General features: G+C 36.7%; 1 protein-coding gene across 7 annotated transcripts in view; it reads left to right on the top strand.

Annotated features, from left to right (window-relative positions):
• arhgap9 (Rho GTPase activating protein 9) overlaps positions 1-17,799 on the top strand; it is a 96,181-nt gene that overhangs the window by 1,121 nt on the left and 77,261 nt on the right. For 2 of the 7 annotated variants that reach the window (XM_055027558.1, XM_055027564.1), the window contains exons 2-4: positions 13,257-13,588; positions 14,933-15,131; positions 15,221-15,618. In XM_055027558.1, the coding sequence (XP_054883533.1) occupies positions 13,367-13,588; positions 14,933-15,131; positions 15,221-15,618 (819 nt within the window). In that variant the 5' untranslated portion in view covers positions 13,257-13,366. Of the gene's footprint in view, positions 1-4,522; positions 4,543-10,335; positions 10,389-10,548; positions 10,598-12,366; positions 12,484-13,256; positions 13,589-14,932; positions 15,132-15,220; positions 15,619-16,016; positions 16,049-17,799 lie in introns of those variants that run through there. The other 5 variants (XM_055027561.1, XM_055027562.1, XM_055027560.1 and 2 more) reach the window with 5 other exon arrangements.

Consider the following 17,799-nt stretch of genomic DNA (forward strand, 5'->3'; position numbering starts at 1 on the left):
AAGCTGGAGATTTTCTCTCTTTCTGCCAGCTTATGACGACACCAGCTTGAAAGATTAATGCCATTCGCAACTTTTCTGATTAAAAGTGCCCTGTACCTCAAGTATTAAGAGCAGAGTTACAAACGCCCCATAATTGCATGATAGCCCCTCACACATTGCTGTGGGTCAAGTGCCACACAGATATTGAGAAAATGTTGTATCTGACATTAAGTTGTATTTAATGGTCAGATTACTCTGGTGTTTTTTTTTTTTTTTTTATTTTTGGGGGGGGTCTGTGGGATGAGCATGCAGCTTCTCTCAAACAGTCACTTGTGTGGGAAAATTAAGATGACGTAGGTCAGCAAAACCTCCTCTAACCTCTTTGTTAGAGAAGCCAAAGACTTCACTGCTGAACTTGTGTTAAGTGAATTCTTGTCCTTTTTAACAACTTTGCAACTGCTACCTTTCACATACGGGTGTGACGGTTTTGCTGTTCATTTCAGTTACAGTTTTGTTTCTTGATTTGAATAGGTCACTTCGCATGCCTTTTATTTTTTGGGCTGATACATTTTTTTCTGTCCAGCTTCTCTTAATTCTTTCTATTTTCAAGTATGTTAAGCCAGAGCTTGTGATTTTTTTTCTCCCCCCATTTTATTATAATCGGACAGGTGAAAAACTTTGAACTGCCACAAATTTCTTTTCTTCTCTTCTGTATGAACTAAATCCTTTACCTATAGCACAAATTCTCCAGATTTTCTGAAGGTCTTTTAAAGTTTTTCTTTGGATGTCTGCATTTTCAGTCCACCTTTTTGACATTCCTGTTCACTTCTTAATCCTTTTATAAATATTATCATTTTACTCTTTCTTTCTTAAGTCATGCAGCCCTGACCTATGAATCATTGAAGCATTAAAGGACACCTAACTTCAAGAATGAATCAGTGCTTTAAAGATACCAGATCATGCAAAAGTAGTCATACGACTCAACCTTTCCACTGTTTGTCAAGTCACAACCACTAGAGCAGATGTATGGTGGGAAACTAGCACAAGCTGTTAGTTTTCCACTGCTAACAGCAAGTGTTATTTAGGGATAGTGGAGGTCTGGGGAATTGATGGTGGAATGGATGGAGCTGGATGCAGGATCAGACTTGAGAACAAGCAAAATAAATTCATTCATTTATCTGCATTGTATTTTAAATGTGTATATATATATATATATATATATATATATATATATATATATATATATATATATATATATATACATATATACATATATGTATATATATATATGCATATGTATATGTATATATATGTGTGTGTGTGTGTGTCCTAAGAAAAAGACAAAACAAAATATTCATAAAACTGAAACTGCATCTGACTGATTTCCTCCTTAGTTGATTCATCTGTTGTTTACCAAAGTTTTGTCATAGATATACCTTCATTTGAAGTGAAGTCATGCAGGAAGTGATTTTAAAGGAAGTGCATCTATTTGTCAAATTACTCAAGGACTGGCCTAACAGTCAGTGGCCTAAACCGTATACAAGATAATAAGGTATTACTTTTTATGTTGTCTACATGCAGAGATAACGTGAAGAGATAAGTAAAAAGTGAATGACATCAGCAATAGTGAAAAGACAAGAGAGCTACTGTCATAGTGAGGGCTACATTCTGGAGAGCGGTTGTAGGGATTTTCACTTGAATTAGATGAAGAAACAAACCACAGTGTCAGTGATGACTGCATTTTAGGTCCAGAGCAGTGCAGCATGTGTAGACAAACCATGGACAGCAGCAGAAGAGAACATCATCTCTTACAGACCTGTGTCCCCAGAGCGTGGATCTAAATATCACCACGTGCGATCTTCTTAGTTAGGAAAAGCATCAAAATATTAAATAAAATAAATTGGAGTATTACGATGTTATGAGAAAAATCCCCTCAATAGTTCAGACAAAATGTAGGCAGGAGCTTGAGATGATCATGATCATTTTTAATAACAAAAAAACTTACAGCAGAATCACAAGAACAGTACATGCAGCACAGGTAGCATAATGTGCAGTGACATAGAAGAATCCAGTACTTAATAATGAGTAAATTTATAAGGCAGGGATAGAAATGGCTTTTCAAAAGTTAAAATAAAGTGACTGTCAGGTGCTTGAGTCTTAATCAATTATGTTTTTCTCATCTTATTATTGTGTGTTAAATTTTGAAGACTCATCTGATTTTTATTTCAGCTTTGGAAGTTAAGATGCAACATCTCATTTTACATAGATTTACTATCACTTACTTTGCTCTGCTTTAATCCAGATAAATTGTTTTATGTTTAATATCAGTTATTTTTATTGACAAGCATAGTCAAACGGACAAAGTGCTATCAATATCTTCAAATCACCTCAAAAATACATGACTTTGAGATGATTTAAAATGTTATTTCACAAATTTAAAAGTGAAGACAGAAAATGCTAATTATTAGAGTAATCCATAGTAAAAAGTTTTAGCTTTTGTTCACCTTTTTATATCTGTATTTAAGTCCAAGGAAAATTGTCCCCATTTGAAAAAAATAAACCCTTTGTCCCTCGAGGGGATAAAATTGATCCATGTCTGTTAGTGCCATTGAAATCGGAGGTCTAGCTCCTTTTCTTTGTGCCTCAGCTCCATGCTCAGTTCAGCTGTGTGCAGCTGAAAGTGGGTCTTCGACTTGCTTGATAGCTTTTGACAGCTCACTCTCATCCCTGTGGATCAATGGAGCTCAGCACTCTTCATTAGAAACATCAATGTACTGCACATTCCCACAGGCTCAGCAACGACCCAGCAGCTCAGCCAGTGAAAATGTATTTATTTTTTTATTCTATAAAAAATCATTCTGGACTTATGGCTTATGTATTACTTTTTTTTTTTTTTTGTCTTCAGGTGAAAACCAGAGAAATTGCTTGGTTTTTCACATTGGTACTTTCTTTTTAAACGTAGCCTGCATTAACATTCACAAATGAGAAAGACCATGATTATGTCTATTTTGATTAGGAATAGAAATGTTTTATACCACACAATAAAACCACAATTATACCACACAAAACAACAGAAAATTAATTATTTCATATTTTTATTAATAAATATGTGGATGTAATTTAAGGCACACCTCAAACATTCTGACTGTCTTCAAATTTGTGACATGATGAGAAAGTCAAAAAAGTTGCCACATTTGTTCCATGTCCAGGAAGGAGGCAGACTCTCTGTCAAGACATAGAAAACAAAAAAAAAATGAAGATTTTGGAACTAAATCTTAGCCAGGAAGATAAAACATGCAAATAATTCCTCTAAATAGTCAATGACATTAAACATAAAGCTCTGATCTCAGTCCCACAGAAACTTTAAACAATATGTGAGATTAGCTACCTACAAACTTGACTTAGTCGCACCTGTTCAGCAAACTATTGTGAGAACCTTTTAAAAGGGTACTTAAAATATTTGATTCAAGTTATAAGGATATATATCTAAACTTTTTAAGTTAAAGAAAGTAATAAAACAGTGTGTTCGTTAGTTTTTTAAGACCCATTGAAAATTTAAGTGTCATTTGATTGGTTATGGTGTCATTGTTACAAAATGCGTGGTTTGTATGCTTTTTATTTTTAAAGGCTCCTTCTGTGAAGTGAGTGGTATTTTTTTCTTGGATTGTTTTTGTTGTGAAGAAGATGAAACGCAACAAAAAAAATTAGCACGGTAAAAGGAAAAAATAAATGGACAGAGTAACAGTGAAACCTAAGAGAAAAGATTCGTTTGTAAATGTTACTACTTACATTTCAAAGTGAAAACACATTAATTATTTAGATTGTTTTTCCATATTTATAGTTAAATCAAAGAGCTTTTTGGCTAAATATTGTATGGAAAAAAGTAAAATTGAGCTGTGGGTGTAGAATGTTTTGCTTTTATTAAACTGAAATAAACTCATTGCTTCTAAACACAAACTGTATTATTTACCTTCTTTTGTTCCTAAGTGAATTTGAAAATTAAATCCTTAATTGAATTTTATTTAAACTCTCAAAATGCCTTCTGGATGATTCTGCAGTGTTTCGTATTTTGTATGAAAGGCCAATACCTTGTTTTTTTATTTTTTTTATTTTTTTATTTTTCTGGTTGTTTTTAATGTTTATATTGAAAAAGAGGGACCTGGAAATTGAATATTATTGAAGTGAATTTTAAAGAAGTTCACTAGACGTCGATGGAAGCTTCAGGGTTTATTGTAAACACAAGTGTTGCGTCAGCAGTCTCTTGAAATGATGGCATCACACGTGGAATATTAGCATGTGCAACAAGGTGAACAAAAACACAGTGGAGACACTAGTGATGGCAGCAGGTCACAGAGGTTGTTGTCATAGTGGAAATAATGAGTCTGAGCCAATAGCTACCTTACTGTCATCATCTGCCTTTCGATTGGCCCTCTGACAGTTTACTCAGCTAATCACTGGAAGAATTCAGCCTACATGTTTGGTAGCATATGTGTATACACACATGCATTCATACACACATTTGGCGGCCAAACGTCTCGCTGGGAAAACGCAATGTGTGTTTCGGTGAGTCTCGCTGGTCCTACCATTAATAATGCATGGCTTTGGGAGGATGAAAGGCTGTTTTGGCTTGAGGCATGTGTCTCATATGAAGAGAGAGACATCGTGGCCAGTAGTTATAACTGTACATCCACAGAGAAAGTGAATGGTTCGTCACATAGCTTTCATCAGCAGCACTGTATTTAAGGCTGGAAGTGGATTTATTTTGGGGGTAAAGAGTGAAATAATCAAATATTTAACATGAGAGGATTTATTTATTTATTTCTTGTATGGTTTCAAGGTAGGTTGAATACTGTGTCTTTACAGTGCACTTTATTAGATACTAGATATTAGATTCACTACGTGGTTAAGACAAATGCAAATCAGCCAATGACATGGTAGCTGCATGTCTAGGCATGATAAAGGTGATTTGCTGAAGTTCTAATTGAGCAGCTTAATGGAGGGAACTGGGATTTAAATGACCAAATGTGAAACTGATATTTGGACTCATAAATTTTCCAAAACGTTTGATGTTCTAGGATAGTCACACAGCCATCTCTTGACTTTACAGAGATTTGGCAAATAATAAGAATAATAATAAGCCAATCAGCAGCAGTGCATCACACAAAAAATACCTTGTTTATGTCAAAGGAAAATAGCAGAAAAAATCACTTGTTACATTTGAGGTGTGCTAAATAAAATACCACATCTGAAGGCACAACATGTCAAACCTTGAAGCAGATGGACAAGAGCAGCAGAAGTTCACATTCGGTGCTGCTCGTATGAGATAAAAATAGGAAATTGAGGTGATAATTCACACAGGCTCACCAAAATTGGATGACGAACTGAAGAAAAAAAATGTTGCTTGTTCTTGATTTAAGCCGTGACATTTAAGATTTAGGGTCAGAAATTGGTATAATATTGTAAAATCTTATCAAAAGACATCTGTACCTTAATAGTTTTAATTGAATTTTGCATTATTGTGCTTCAAGAAATCCCATAGAGCTTTACACACATTTTCAAACTCCTGTACCTCATCTTTGACAATGTCAGTCAGTTTCTCCATTATGTTATAGGACATATTTTTCTTCAACCACATTGTTGTTCTTTGGTCCATTTTCTTCATGTGAACGCTATAATTCTTCCAAATTTTATCAATATTTAAAAGAGTTGTCTGTGAGCAGACACCTACTAGATAGTATTTTGTGTTACATGGCACTAACCCGGTAATATCTACTAATGCCTAATATACTATAATCTTCCAGTATTACTAGTGTTTGAAGTAGTCCTCTATAAACTGACACAATTGGTACCTTTTACTTTCAAAACACTTAAACATCTGAAATGCCAAGGGAGCATTGATTCAGCTTTTCTGGTGTAAGTTAAGTCTTCATATCTCATTTTTTATTAATTGTTTAAAACTTTTAAACGTGATTTCCATTTTTTTTTACTGACCCATCTGTCAAGACTCAGTACTTGGTGGGAGGTCATAATGTTACAGCTGATAAGTGTGTAGAGATAGTACTACGTTTTTTTTTTTGTTTGTTTTTTTCAGGATTGATTTCTGAAAGCTTTTAAGCTGGCTTCACATTTCTATCATGACCTACTCCCTTTTTTTTGTAAATCCAGAATGTGTCCTGTGATGCAGCATTTCACATCGCAAACATCATAGCACCACCAGATTGGGCTAAAAGTCAAATTTAGCAGACAATGGTTTGCTAACAGTAATCATGCACAAGAAGGATTCATCCTGCTCTTGTGAAGAACATGAGCACAACTTGTTTGTCTGACACTTGTGCAGTAATTAAGGTTAAAGTCTCATATGTGGCAAGCTTCCCCTTATTTCCTTGTTACGCCTTCGGTAATAGAGCTTCATATGTAAATAAAGCGTACTCATGCATGAGTGTTTTCCGTCTGTACATGTGAGCGTGTGCACTAAACCCTTTGAAGTTACTCATTCACTCTATATTCCTTCTCTTCCAATGTCTCGTCTCTTTGAACAGCATGTAGGCATGATTATTAAAGCTGCTCTCTTTCGACTTCAAACATATGGGATGAATATGGATATGATGTGACACCAAGCCCTTCACCAACGCCCTGTCTGTACTTCATTTCCATTCCTGTCATGCAATAAAGGTTGATAGGCTTGGCGTTAAACAATTTCTGTGGGAACTAAACCTGTCATTCACTGGCTTGTCTTTGAGCGAGCTTTGGCAGTTATTACGTAGCTTATCGAGAATGGCATGACGCTTCAGGGGAGAATTAGATGTGGAATTTTATTCTCATTTGTCTTGTCATTCTTTGCTTTTCTTGCCGTCATCTCACATGCTGTGTACATCTTTTTCTGGAGTCGTCCTTTCATAATTTATTGTGTTGAATGAATTTTTACTTTTTCATCTGTTTTTCCCTTTCTTAGTTTTCACATGAAACATGCAGGACAAAGACCACAAGTGCTTGTTGTTTATACTTTAAATTTTGACCTTTCCCAGTGAAAAATATATGTTCTTCAGGTGTTTGGGTGCAATTTAACAAACCAGCAACCAAAATGTTTGGTTTTTGTTTAACTTTAAGGGCCCAAATTTACCACTTTGCTTTAAACAGCTCATTTTATTATGGTATTCACTCTCACTTCAGCAGAACACAGAACTATAAAACCTGAGATGTAAAAAGGCAGGCCTCTTTTTCAAAGTGCTAATAAATGCTCTAATAATGTACATAAGGTAAAATCTGTTTATTTTTCACATGGGGATAGATTGTGTGTGTGATCTAATTCTGTTTTTTAACAGAAATTGCATTTTGACCTGTTGAACTCAATATTTAAAAATATATTGTTGCAAGAACGATATATTGTATTTACAAAAAATGCATATGTCCAAATACAGTATCTCAAAAAAAAAACTTTGGTTGGGCATTCTAATTTTCTTATCACTGCAGTTACTATATTATTTCAGTTGCTCATTAAGCCAAAAAAAATTAAAAAATATGCTAAGGTTAGTTACCCATTCACTTTGTTTGCAAGAGCTGTAAGTAAAAGCCTCAATTAGCCAGCAGTTGTTAACCACAAAACGTCTTTGCAGAGCTTTAAATTTATTGACGTGACAATGGTGGTATTCGGCCTCAACCTGTGTGTACAAATATTGCAATACTGTAAAATTTTTCCTGGTATCAAAAGTAGTTAGGTAGCATGATAAATCTGCAATATTTTGAATTATTCACTGTTAACATCAACGGTCAATCAATTTTTTCACTGATCTCCAGTGACACAGTTAACCAGCAGTTAACCAGACCTATTGACGCATTTGCGTCAATAGGTCAATCAATCACCTTTGATGTTTTGCAGCTTTTATTTGGTTATTGCATTGGTCTGGTATTGCTTGATCACTATGTTGTTGATAAAGTTCAGATATGATCTATTTGGATGAGTGAATCCTAAGCAGTCAAATTTTTTGTTTGATTAATATTATCTTTTGTTACACTACTGGACACATCAGCAAATATGGGGTCAAACTGGGTGTGTAGGGACTGGATATTTTTTTCTGCACATGCATGCATATGCATGAACAACAGTGAATACAATTTACTTTCTGCAGAAAGGGCTACTGTTGAATCTTGTTGGTGTTCTTGCTGATTTCCTGTTGTGGGTGGGGATTTACACAGGTTTGTGATATCTGTTAATAAAAGGCCACAGGTTGCTCTGGTGAGCACCGCACTGCATTGCACTCAGGCCAAATGAAGCTGAAGGCTGTGTTGTTTTTCCTCCGCCCTTTAAAGATGGCAGCGTCAACAGCTACTAGCTTGTGTCCATTTTGCAGTTTTTATGCCCCACCCTCTCCTGAATCATTCGTCTTTTATAAATACCTGGTTGTAAAAATGTATGGAATTACTTCTACAGGAGTACAGTTAGTCAGTTGTTTCAAAGTTCTAGCACAATAATAAATCACAACTTTTTCAGAGTTATGTATTCTGGTTTTGTAAAACATACTTTGAAGAAATGAGATCACACTGTTGCAATGTTTAGTACTGTATTTAGCATAGCAAGCAAAGGTAAAGAATCGTCCTGCAATGAGGTTTTCTAACCAACACTTGCATGAGTTGAATTATGCAAATGAGTTTGCAATTAAAGAAGGCTGCACACAGAAATTAGATTTTGCATCCTGCAAAGCTCTTCTGTCAGCTTAGAAACTGACTGATGAAGCAACAAACTGTTGATTGCGATATGCTTATACATTGTAAAATGTAGAAGCAGAAACTATGGCTGATTTGAGTTTCTTGCATTATACTTTCATGGTATTTACTGGTAATTTTTAAACAAATATGTAAAACTTGGTTTTAACTTAAAACATTGAATCCACAGTTATTCATACTATTATTAAAATATGACTGATTATTTTAGTTGTATTAATAATGCATGTTATTTTTTTCAGTTTCCAACATAGACTTATTTAAAAAATTAAGTCTATGTCATTAAATTTATTCAATCTTCCACAACTTCAGTTGTATTCAAATAAATTTCCTTCATGTGTAAAATGTCATCATTTAATTTCTGTTCTTAGAGTTAAACTGGGAGTAACAGATATGCACTTTTAGCTTGCTATTATTTTAAAACATTGGCACCTACTAAAAATGATACACACATTGATTTTCAACATTATTTTACCATCCAAAAGCCAGCTGACTGACAGTGTGACCAATTAGGACCAGTTTTGCCATGCTGCATACAGCCAGAGAAAATTTTGGTCACTTTGGTACTTTTCCTGGCACCTTTTCAGCAACTACATCAGTTTACATAACTCTTTAAACTGTGGGAAAGGTTTGGAGAAAGATTTCTGATGGGTTAATATGTGTTTTTTTTTTCAAATTTATTTGAAAAAAGACCTGACATTAATGACAAGAATGCCTTCATATCTTTCATTAATGAAAGGTAATGTTTTCTAAAGCCAGAATGTTCAGCTGTTTAATAAAATCATTATCATTGTCATCATAGAAAAAAAACAAAAACAACCGACTGAGGATCGAAATTCTAGTCATGGGTTGTAACATGTTTTTCAGTCTTATCTTGACAACAAAATGCATCAGTGACCTTGCTGGCATAGAAGCACTCTCAGACAGTGAGGTATGTACTCTGGCTATCTTGCATCTCTGCATTCATAAAGTGCAAGCTTTTCATTTGTGAAAAGCATGCAATATTGACATGCAAAAACAACAAAATGAAGCACAAAAGCAATGCAGATAAACCACACACAGCACTCCCTGTTAGGGGTCATCCATTCACTGATATTTTATTTACTACGTGTTTTTCCTTTAGTGCTGTTGGCATGTCGTACGCCCCCATGCCCTCACTTCCTGGCTTATGCTTCCCCCGCCTCTCAGAAGCCATTAGGTCTGTCTCCGACACCATATGGCCTTCTCTCTGTGTTTGGGATGTGTGACGACAGTGCCCACTATGCTGCTAAGTCTTCTGGAAATAGAAACACAGTCTTACCCTATTTCCTCTTTTCTGCATCTTCATCAAATGTATTATTTCTTTATTTATGTTTGCACTAATTGTTTCTTAAAGATTACGGAGTTTAGTTTTTGCAGTGAAATGGTGTACTTGCATTGAGATTTTATTTGCCTTTAGCCAAATGTCCACTAACATTACTGTGGTGAATCAGAGAAAACTACTATAATTAAAATCTTGAGTCACAGAATGACGAAGGCCAGCACCGTTACAGACGCATCTTCACGCCCCTTGGCAGACAGATCTGCTTTTTGAAAGGATCGTATCAAAGCCCAGAAACATGCAAAACCAAATGATTCTACTTATTTGACTAGCTTCTTTTAAACACAGCAGAAGAAAATTGTGCCTCTGCAGATGTCTTTTGCCTCTGATGGTAAGGTTGCCTTACAAATGTTAATGTAGACACAAGCTTGTAGTTACAAGATGTATTCGTCTTAGTCTGCAAGGTTTTTTTTTTCCTTTTCTGACACGTGTTTCGAGAAAGAAAGACAGGAAAAGGAAAACAGGTGTGTAGTAGTGTCACTGATGTGTTTCCTGTTTGTGCATGGAGAAGAGCTTTTTGTGGACGGATTATATCGGAAGGTATCGCAGCATGCTATGTATCTTTTTTCTTTTGAAACAAGAATATGATGCAGTTATTTCTGTTTTATTTTAGCTGTAAATTACATCTCACTGAAAATAGACTTGAGAAAAGTAAGGGGAACATATCAGCCGTAAGCTGAACTTCGAGTAATCGAAGTTGCTGTTTTCTGGTTTGTAATGATAAATAAAAAAACATATCTCATAATTGATTTGACTTTAGCTGTTACCAGCTGTAAGTAAGTTGCGAAGTACATCTCACATCTGAAGGGTAAACTCTAAGAGGGAAAGGATATGACCTAAACTGTGGTTGAACCTTTACGTGTCTTCTCAGTTTCCTGTTTTCTTGCTCGTCTTGTTCCTCCAACTTTTGCCGCTGTCCCTTCTGCTCTCAACTGCATGACGAAATGAGTCAGAGTGCTACAACCAAGAAGACAGTGACGCTGTTTCAGAGCAGTCGCAATTCAATGTGGTCTTATATAAAAGGGACTGATTCGATTTCAATTACTTATTTTTTTTATATGTATATTTTCTAATTTACAAGCACAGCTTACATTCAATACCTTGCAAAAATATTTATATCTCTTGACTCTTTTTAGTTAAATGAATTTATTTTGACCTACACAAATTGCCAATGATTTTCAGCATTTGTTTTAGATCTACAAAAGTATGGCACACTGAGAATGTGTCATGCATGTTTTTGTCCTTTCTTCTTTCCAAAATACCCCCAGCATTGTCGGTTTGAATTAAAAGCATCTATGAACAAGTCTTTCCAGAGACTGTTAACTAGGTTTAGGTCTTTACTGGGTCATTCTAGCTGGGTCATTAAGAAAATGCATCCATCTCAATCCTTTCATTGTCACTCTGTCTGTATGCTTAGGGTTGTTATATTGATGGTAGGTGAACATCCTCTGCAGCCTCCAACATGTTTGCTTCCAAGATTTATCCTATGCTTTACTATGTCCCTCATCCCATCGCCTCTGATCAGCCGCTGCTGAAGAAAAGCATTACCACATCATAATTTTGCTACCATCTAGCAGAATGCTAGATGGTAGCACTTAGGGTTTGTTTGTTCAATGTGCATTGTTAATTTACCTGTTCATATAGTGTTCTCTGCATATTTATCTGCTATTTTCCTTTGTCTTTGTTTTGCTTTTGTTCATTACTATTCCTTAGCAAATCTCTGAAGCCTTTTTCAGAACAGCTGTATTTAAGCTGAGATTTATCACTTTTGAATCCACTCAGTTGCATTTGATTTCATTTAGGGATATCGGATTAAGGGGGTGTAAATAAATGTCCACCACACTCTTAAGAAAACCTTTATTATTATTAATATTATTATTATTACACAAATTATGCACTAATTTGTGTTGGTCTGTCACATAAAACTCTAGTTATAAAAGCATCAAGAGTGTTATGTTGATGTAATGTGACAGGATGTGAAAAAGGTCAAGGTGTATGAATTCTCTTGCAGGGCACTGGAAACCATAGAATTGTGCATCATTTGCAGATCCTGACAAACTAAAGGTTTATAAAATTATACCTGTGATTTTTTTTTATACCGCGTCTCAAAATGCGGTCCTGCAACACACAGATTGTTTCCAGACCATGTCAGTGTCAGCCTTCCTTTTATCCACACGTGCCCTCTCCCTCTCTCGTCATACGCTTGTGCAGAATGGGTTTACTGTAATTTTCGAAAGCCATGCAGGTTACACATTCATTCCCATGGTTTAATAGGAGTGGGATTACTAAGGTTCGCAAGGATATCCCCGCCCAAAACAGGGACGCCAGACGTTTCTGTTTCGTCTTTTTTTTTTCCTCTTCACATTTAGACATTTTGCTCTTTTTGCTTGTCTTGTCCAGCCCAGCATTTCCCTCCTCCTGACATGGTAAGACTGGGACTGTTGGTACTTTGGGATGCTCCTTTCTATTAGGGTATGTTTTTTAAGGCATGTGTTCATCAGGTTGGATGGTTTATGTACTATGTGAAGCTGTGTGTCTGGCAGAAAGTTATGTGCTCTGCTCTTATGTAAGTTGGTCTTGGCAGGGTAAAAGCAAGGGTTTAGCTTGAGGGATGCTGGCTCAGGTGGAGCGACGCAGACTAAAGCTATTTTGGGAATGCTTTGCTTCTCACATCTACCAAACGCATGAGTTATTCACTCACATGGGTCTCCTGGTTCTGAAGGGATGAAAAGATAATTGAAAAGTGGGGTTCCATCCTGTTTTGTATTCCTGCATGCAGAGTCTGCTGGGTGTGCTAAAATTGTAGCTGGAGAGAATATTTTGATTCCTTTTTTCTACAAATATTCTGGCATTTATTGTTGGTTTTATTCACTGCCAGTAATCCAAGCCATTAGTTAAAAGGCTTAGATTAGTACAGCTACCTACAGCTGAAAGTGCTCCCTGCATAAGTCTTCCTTCATCTGTTCTCTAATGTTAAATATTTCTACACATACAATGTGGACATCATCTTTTGATTAAAAACAGTTCATGCATAAAAAGTGCATTATCTATTCTGGTAGTTACAAACAATGATTTTTATTTTAGCTATTATGTGCTACTCACCCTTTGAACTTGCTCATCACTATGAGATTTGTAGCATTCTTTAACAGCTGTGCTAATCTGTCTATCCCTTTGTATTTTTACTCTCTCCCTGTCCCAGACCATGCAGCTCCTCTGGCTCCAGACTCGCCTGCCTTGCACTGTCCCAAGCCTGATCAAACACAAGGGCAAACCCAGCAGCGACTGCTGAACACGACTGGGTAGAGAACCATGCTGTCAGGCTCCTGGCGTCGGTCTGTGGGGCCGACACAACCTGTCACAGCACCTGTGGTGAACCCCAGCGCGATGACTGTGTGTGGGGTTCCAAGTGGTACGGTGGTTCTTGAGGCTCAGTACGACTACAGCTACCGAGGGTCAGACGGGCGACAAGTATGCATAAGAGAAGGCGAACGATTTATTCTCCTGAAGAAGACAAATGCAGACTGGTGGCAGGTGAGAAAACATTGTTTTAAGCATAGTAAAATAACAGAGTTAGTTTATTCAATGTCTATGCTTACAATATGAAAGAACAGACAAATGGGAAAAATTCTCAGGAGTAGTAAGCTGCTGCTTTTCTAACTTCCTCTTGAAGCAAGCTGTGCAAATTATATTATATTTAACCAGGTAAAGAATCCATTGCGACCAATGTCGCTCTTAGGTGATTAGTCAAGAGCTCAACAACACAACACTTAAGAAACACAAATAGGTGAAGCTAGTGAGATTTCCACGTCAGACCATTCCTACAGCTACAGCTAACATTTTTATAGAATTTCTGATTATAGAGAGACTACTTCTCCCCTCATGCTTTTGTAAAGGTAGTTCAGATAAACTGTCCTTAAGCTACAGTTTTTGGGCCCAGCCATTTCATTTACTGTTGTGTATGCAGTACTTTTTAATTAATATACATATAGATTAAATTAAAATAGGTAAACATGAAATTAGTTAATCATAACATGTTTATTTCCATGTACGCCTCTCCCTGTGTACATCATTTCAGTCTAGAATATGGCTATTTTTAGTTACAAATGCTATTGAAACAGGAATATAGTCTTACTGTTGAAACTAGCTATTTAAAAAAAACTATAGAAAGGACACAGAACCATTATTTCTGACTGCCTGACATTAAATTAGACTAAACTTGCTAAATACCAGCATGGTATCACCTCCCCCATACTTTGCAGTTGGAATGATGTAAATGCGATGCTGGTCATTATGATGAAATACTTAAATCATTACCTCACCAGAAATTAATGTCTTTGTCCGTGAGTGCATTTTGCGAATCATAATATGCCTCTACCTGCTGCTTTTGGAGTAGTGGCTTCTTCTTCTCTGCATGACCATCTTCCTCATAGCAGTATAGGTCTTGCTAGCAGTTGATAATGACTCATCAACTTCACCAAATCATCTGTTTATGTTTAGCAGTTGATACTCATATTTTTCTCTGAAATTATCTGGGACAAACACCACAGGCTGTTATAATTTCACAAAGATTACCTCATCATCACCCAGTTTATTAAAAGTTTAAATCTCTGAGTTTCAAAAAAAGGATAAAAACAAACTTTAAAAAATTCTCTTTATTTTGACATTTAGAAAACTTTAAAAATTACAACTGGCCTAATATATGAAAGCTTTTGTCTGATTTAATGTCAGCCAGTGAAGGAAAACAATAAAAATGTATTTTAAGTAGTGTATGTAAATATCTAGATTCAGCTGTCTTCAAGAAACACTTCTCCTAACATCCTGTGTCTGAAATGGCACAGCAGCAAAAGCACTGATCTTAACTTTGTTTTTGAACAGGTGCGCAGAATCGGTGCAGCCAGCAAAACAAAGCCCCTGTATGTCCCTGCTACGTATGTGACTGAGGTTCCTATCACACCGATGCCCTCGCCCCAGCGCCTTGTCACTTCTGTCTCACTGCACTCCAACATGCCGATGCTACCCCGAGTTTCACTCTCTCCCAGCTTCACAGGAACTGGCAGGAATGAGCAGAGTCAAGGTACTGTTTGGTAGTAAATACAAAGTTCAACAATAATAGAAAAAACTGTAAAAAATACATACTGGAGCTGTTGGTTTTTTCCTCCACAGTGAACAAGCCCATGTACCGGTCCATGGAAAACATTAACACTTATAGCAGTGCCTTCCAGAGGTCTGAGAGGAACACAGTAGTAGGAGAAAACCACTTCCCCACCCTGCCTCTCTCTGGATTCACCTTTACGCCCAATTCTTCAACCTCCCAATCAAGTCGCCTCATGGTCCCAGGATCTCCTGCAGCTTCCATGACTCAAGCAAACTCATCAAATCCCAGAGTCGTCCCAACAATCACCCGGAGTCAGAGCTCCAGCAACCTGCCTGAAAACCTGAACGAGAACCCGTACGACGAGGTCGGGGGAGGCCTTGGCAGTCGCATCAACTACAAGGTCCCTAAGAAGTCCTGCAGCCAGTGGGACGTGGTGGGGGCTTCAGGCAGGAATAACCGTCTGCAGGTAAGGGAAGTAGGGTTGAAGAAGAGATAGAGATAGTTTACCCAAATATAGTTTCAAGACTGAATGAAAAGCATGAACAGTTGTTATTTACACTGAAAATATTTGAATAAATATTTGAATAAATCAGAGAAAATATAAAAGTTTTGGCTGAGACGTTGGGACAATGTTGAGCCTTTGTAATTTCTCTACATACAATGGCTTTCACTAAGGAATGCAAATAAACAAATTGTAGAAAATCTGATCTTTATTTTAGGTTAACCTGATTTTTTTTAAGCTCTTCAATAACATTAGATTTTTTTTAAATTATTATTCGTCACATTTTTTGCTACACATTAACAGCATCTAAAATATGACTGTTAAGGATGATTTGATTCCTTTCTGACAGTTCATGCCTTATGAGACACCAGGTGGAGCAAGACTCATATGCAAAGTGAGTGTTTGTTGTGAAACTGAGAAACAATGCAGAATTACCATGAAGTTAGTGTCATTATCACAACACTCACAATGGCTGGCAGTGGGAATGCAAATAACACGAACTGTCTTGTCTTTTTTAGCCACATAATCAGCAACTTTCTCTATTTTTTTTTTAGCTCTTTGAAGACTAAGTTTCTTTGCCAAACAAATCAGGCATCAAGCTCCACTGTGATACTCTCCATTCCTAAATTTCAGATTTAAGTTGTAGAGAAAGGGGTCTCTGCTTTTCAAGTAAAGACCTTCTCCTTATCAAATGAAGAACAGAATTTAAAGCTTAGCTTTCCAAATATTTGCAGGAAAAACTTAATTTTGACTTCTTTAAAATGTTTAAGTAAATGATGCATACCATAATGTTGAAAATAAAAAAGAATACATAGATTTAGCAGAGAAAACATTACTGCCAAGATCATCTAATCTATTTGCAAATAAGTACAGTTGGCAATAAAGTTTGGACTGAATTTTGAATGAGAACTAGCCACTATGTGTTGTAAAACAGAGATTCGACTAATTTGGACTTCAAACAGCACAATGTCTGATATTTAGCTCAACATGTCTTTGGTTAAACAGAAAGGAAAGAAAACTCAACCATGTAAAAATTACAACCTGCTATTTTGAAAGAAGAAATCTACAAGAATTAGATTTGTATGGTGCTAGTTGACAAACTTGCATTCCTTTTTCAAACATGTTAGTATTCCTGTAAGTTGTTTTTGGTGAAAGATTTATTTGTCAGTTGTGGCCTCACAGTTTATTGGGGCCCTGCCCATAGCAATGCATAAGGAGAGCAGTTACTGACTTGCGAAGCAAGTCAGTAACTGCCTCCATGCATTGCATGGCAGGCACCTATTGTTCTTCACCTAATAGAATGCCTCTTTATTGGGGCCTGCCCATAGCAATGCATAAGGAGAGCAGTGACTGACTTGCGAAGCAAGTCAGTCACTGCCTCCATGCATTGCATGGCAGGCACCTATTAATCTTCACCCAATAGAATGTCTCTTTATTATTATTATTGGGGCCCTGCCCATAGCAATGCATAAGGAGAGCAGTGACTGACTTGCGAAGCAAGTCAGTCACTGCCTCCATGCATTGCATGGCAGGCACCTATTAATCTTCACCCAATAGAACGCCTCTTTATTATTATTATTATTATTATAGATCTTTATTTTTCTTCCGTAGACCGGAATGCGGCTCGCACCGCTGCGAGCCCACCCACAAAAGTGGTATCAAAACGTGCGGCTCGATCCCGGCATTGGAGCTATTACTTTTATGGGGAATCGGTGTTACGACGGCGACTTAAAAAGCGAAAAACGAGTGAAATTTCCAACTGCCGAAAAGCAGAGCATAACTGCCACCAACTGCTGCTCTGCTAGAGTGGAGAATGAAGTGGATTTTTGACCCCAAATCAATTTTGAAATCGCTGTCATTCCCACAAATATTGTGCTATCGGTATGAAACTCGGACATGACATCGATACGCACGCCTACTGCGGTAAAATGTTTTCAAAATTTTTCTAGGGCTTATGGTTTTCTGTCTAGGTGCTTCAGAGCAAAATCAAGTTCCAGCCTAACTGGCGCTCTCCACCATATATTTTCATACTTTTATGGAAAATTTCAGACCTCAGCGCACACCATTTTTCTCTCATCACTGCAATCACTGTGCATGAGCTACAGATATGATTTGCAGGACTATCGGAGACGAAAAATAGCTCTC

Source organism: Poeciliopsis prolifica, unplaced genomic scaffold (genome assembly GCF_027474105.1).
Source record: "Poeciliopsis prolifica strain line A6 unplaced genomic scaffold, Auburn_PproV2 SCAFFOLD003, whole genome shotgun sequence".
NCBI lineage: Eukaryota > Metazoa > Chordata > Actinopteri > Cyprinodontiformes > Poeciliidae > Poeciliopsis > Poeciliopsis prolifica.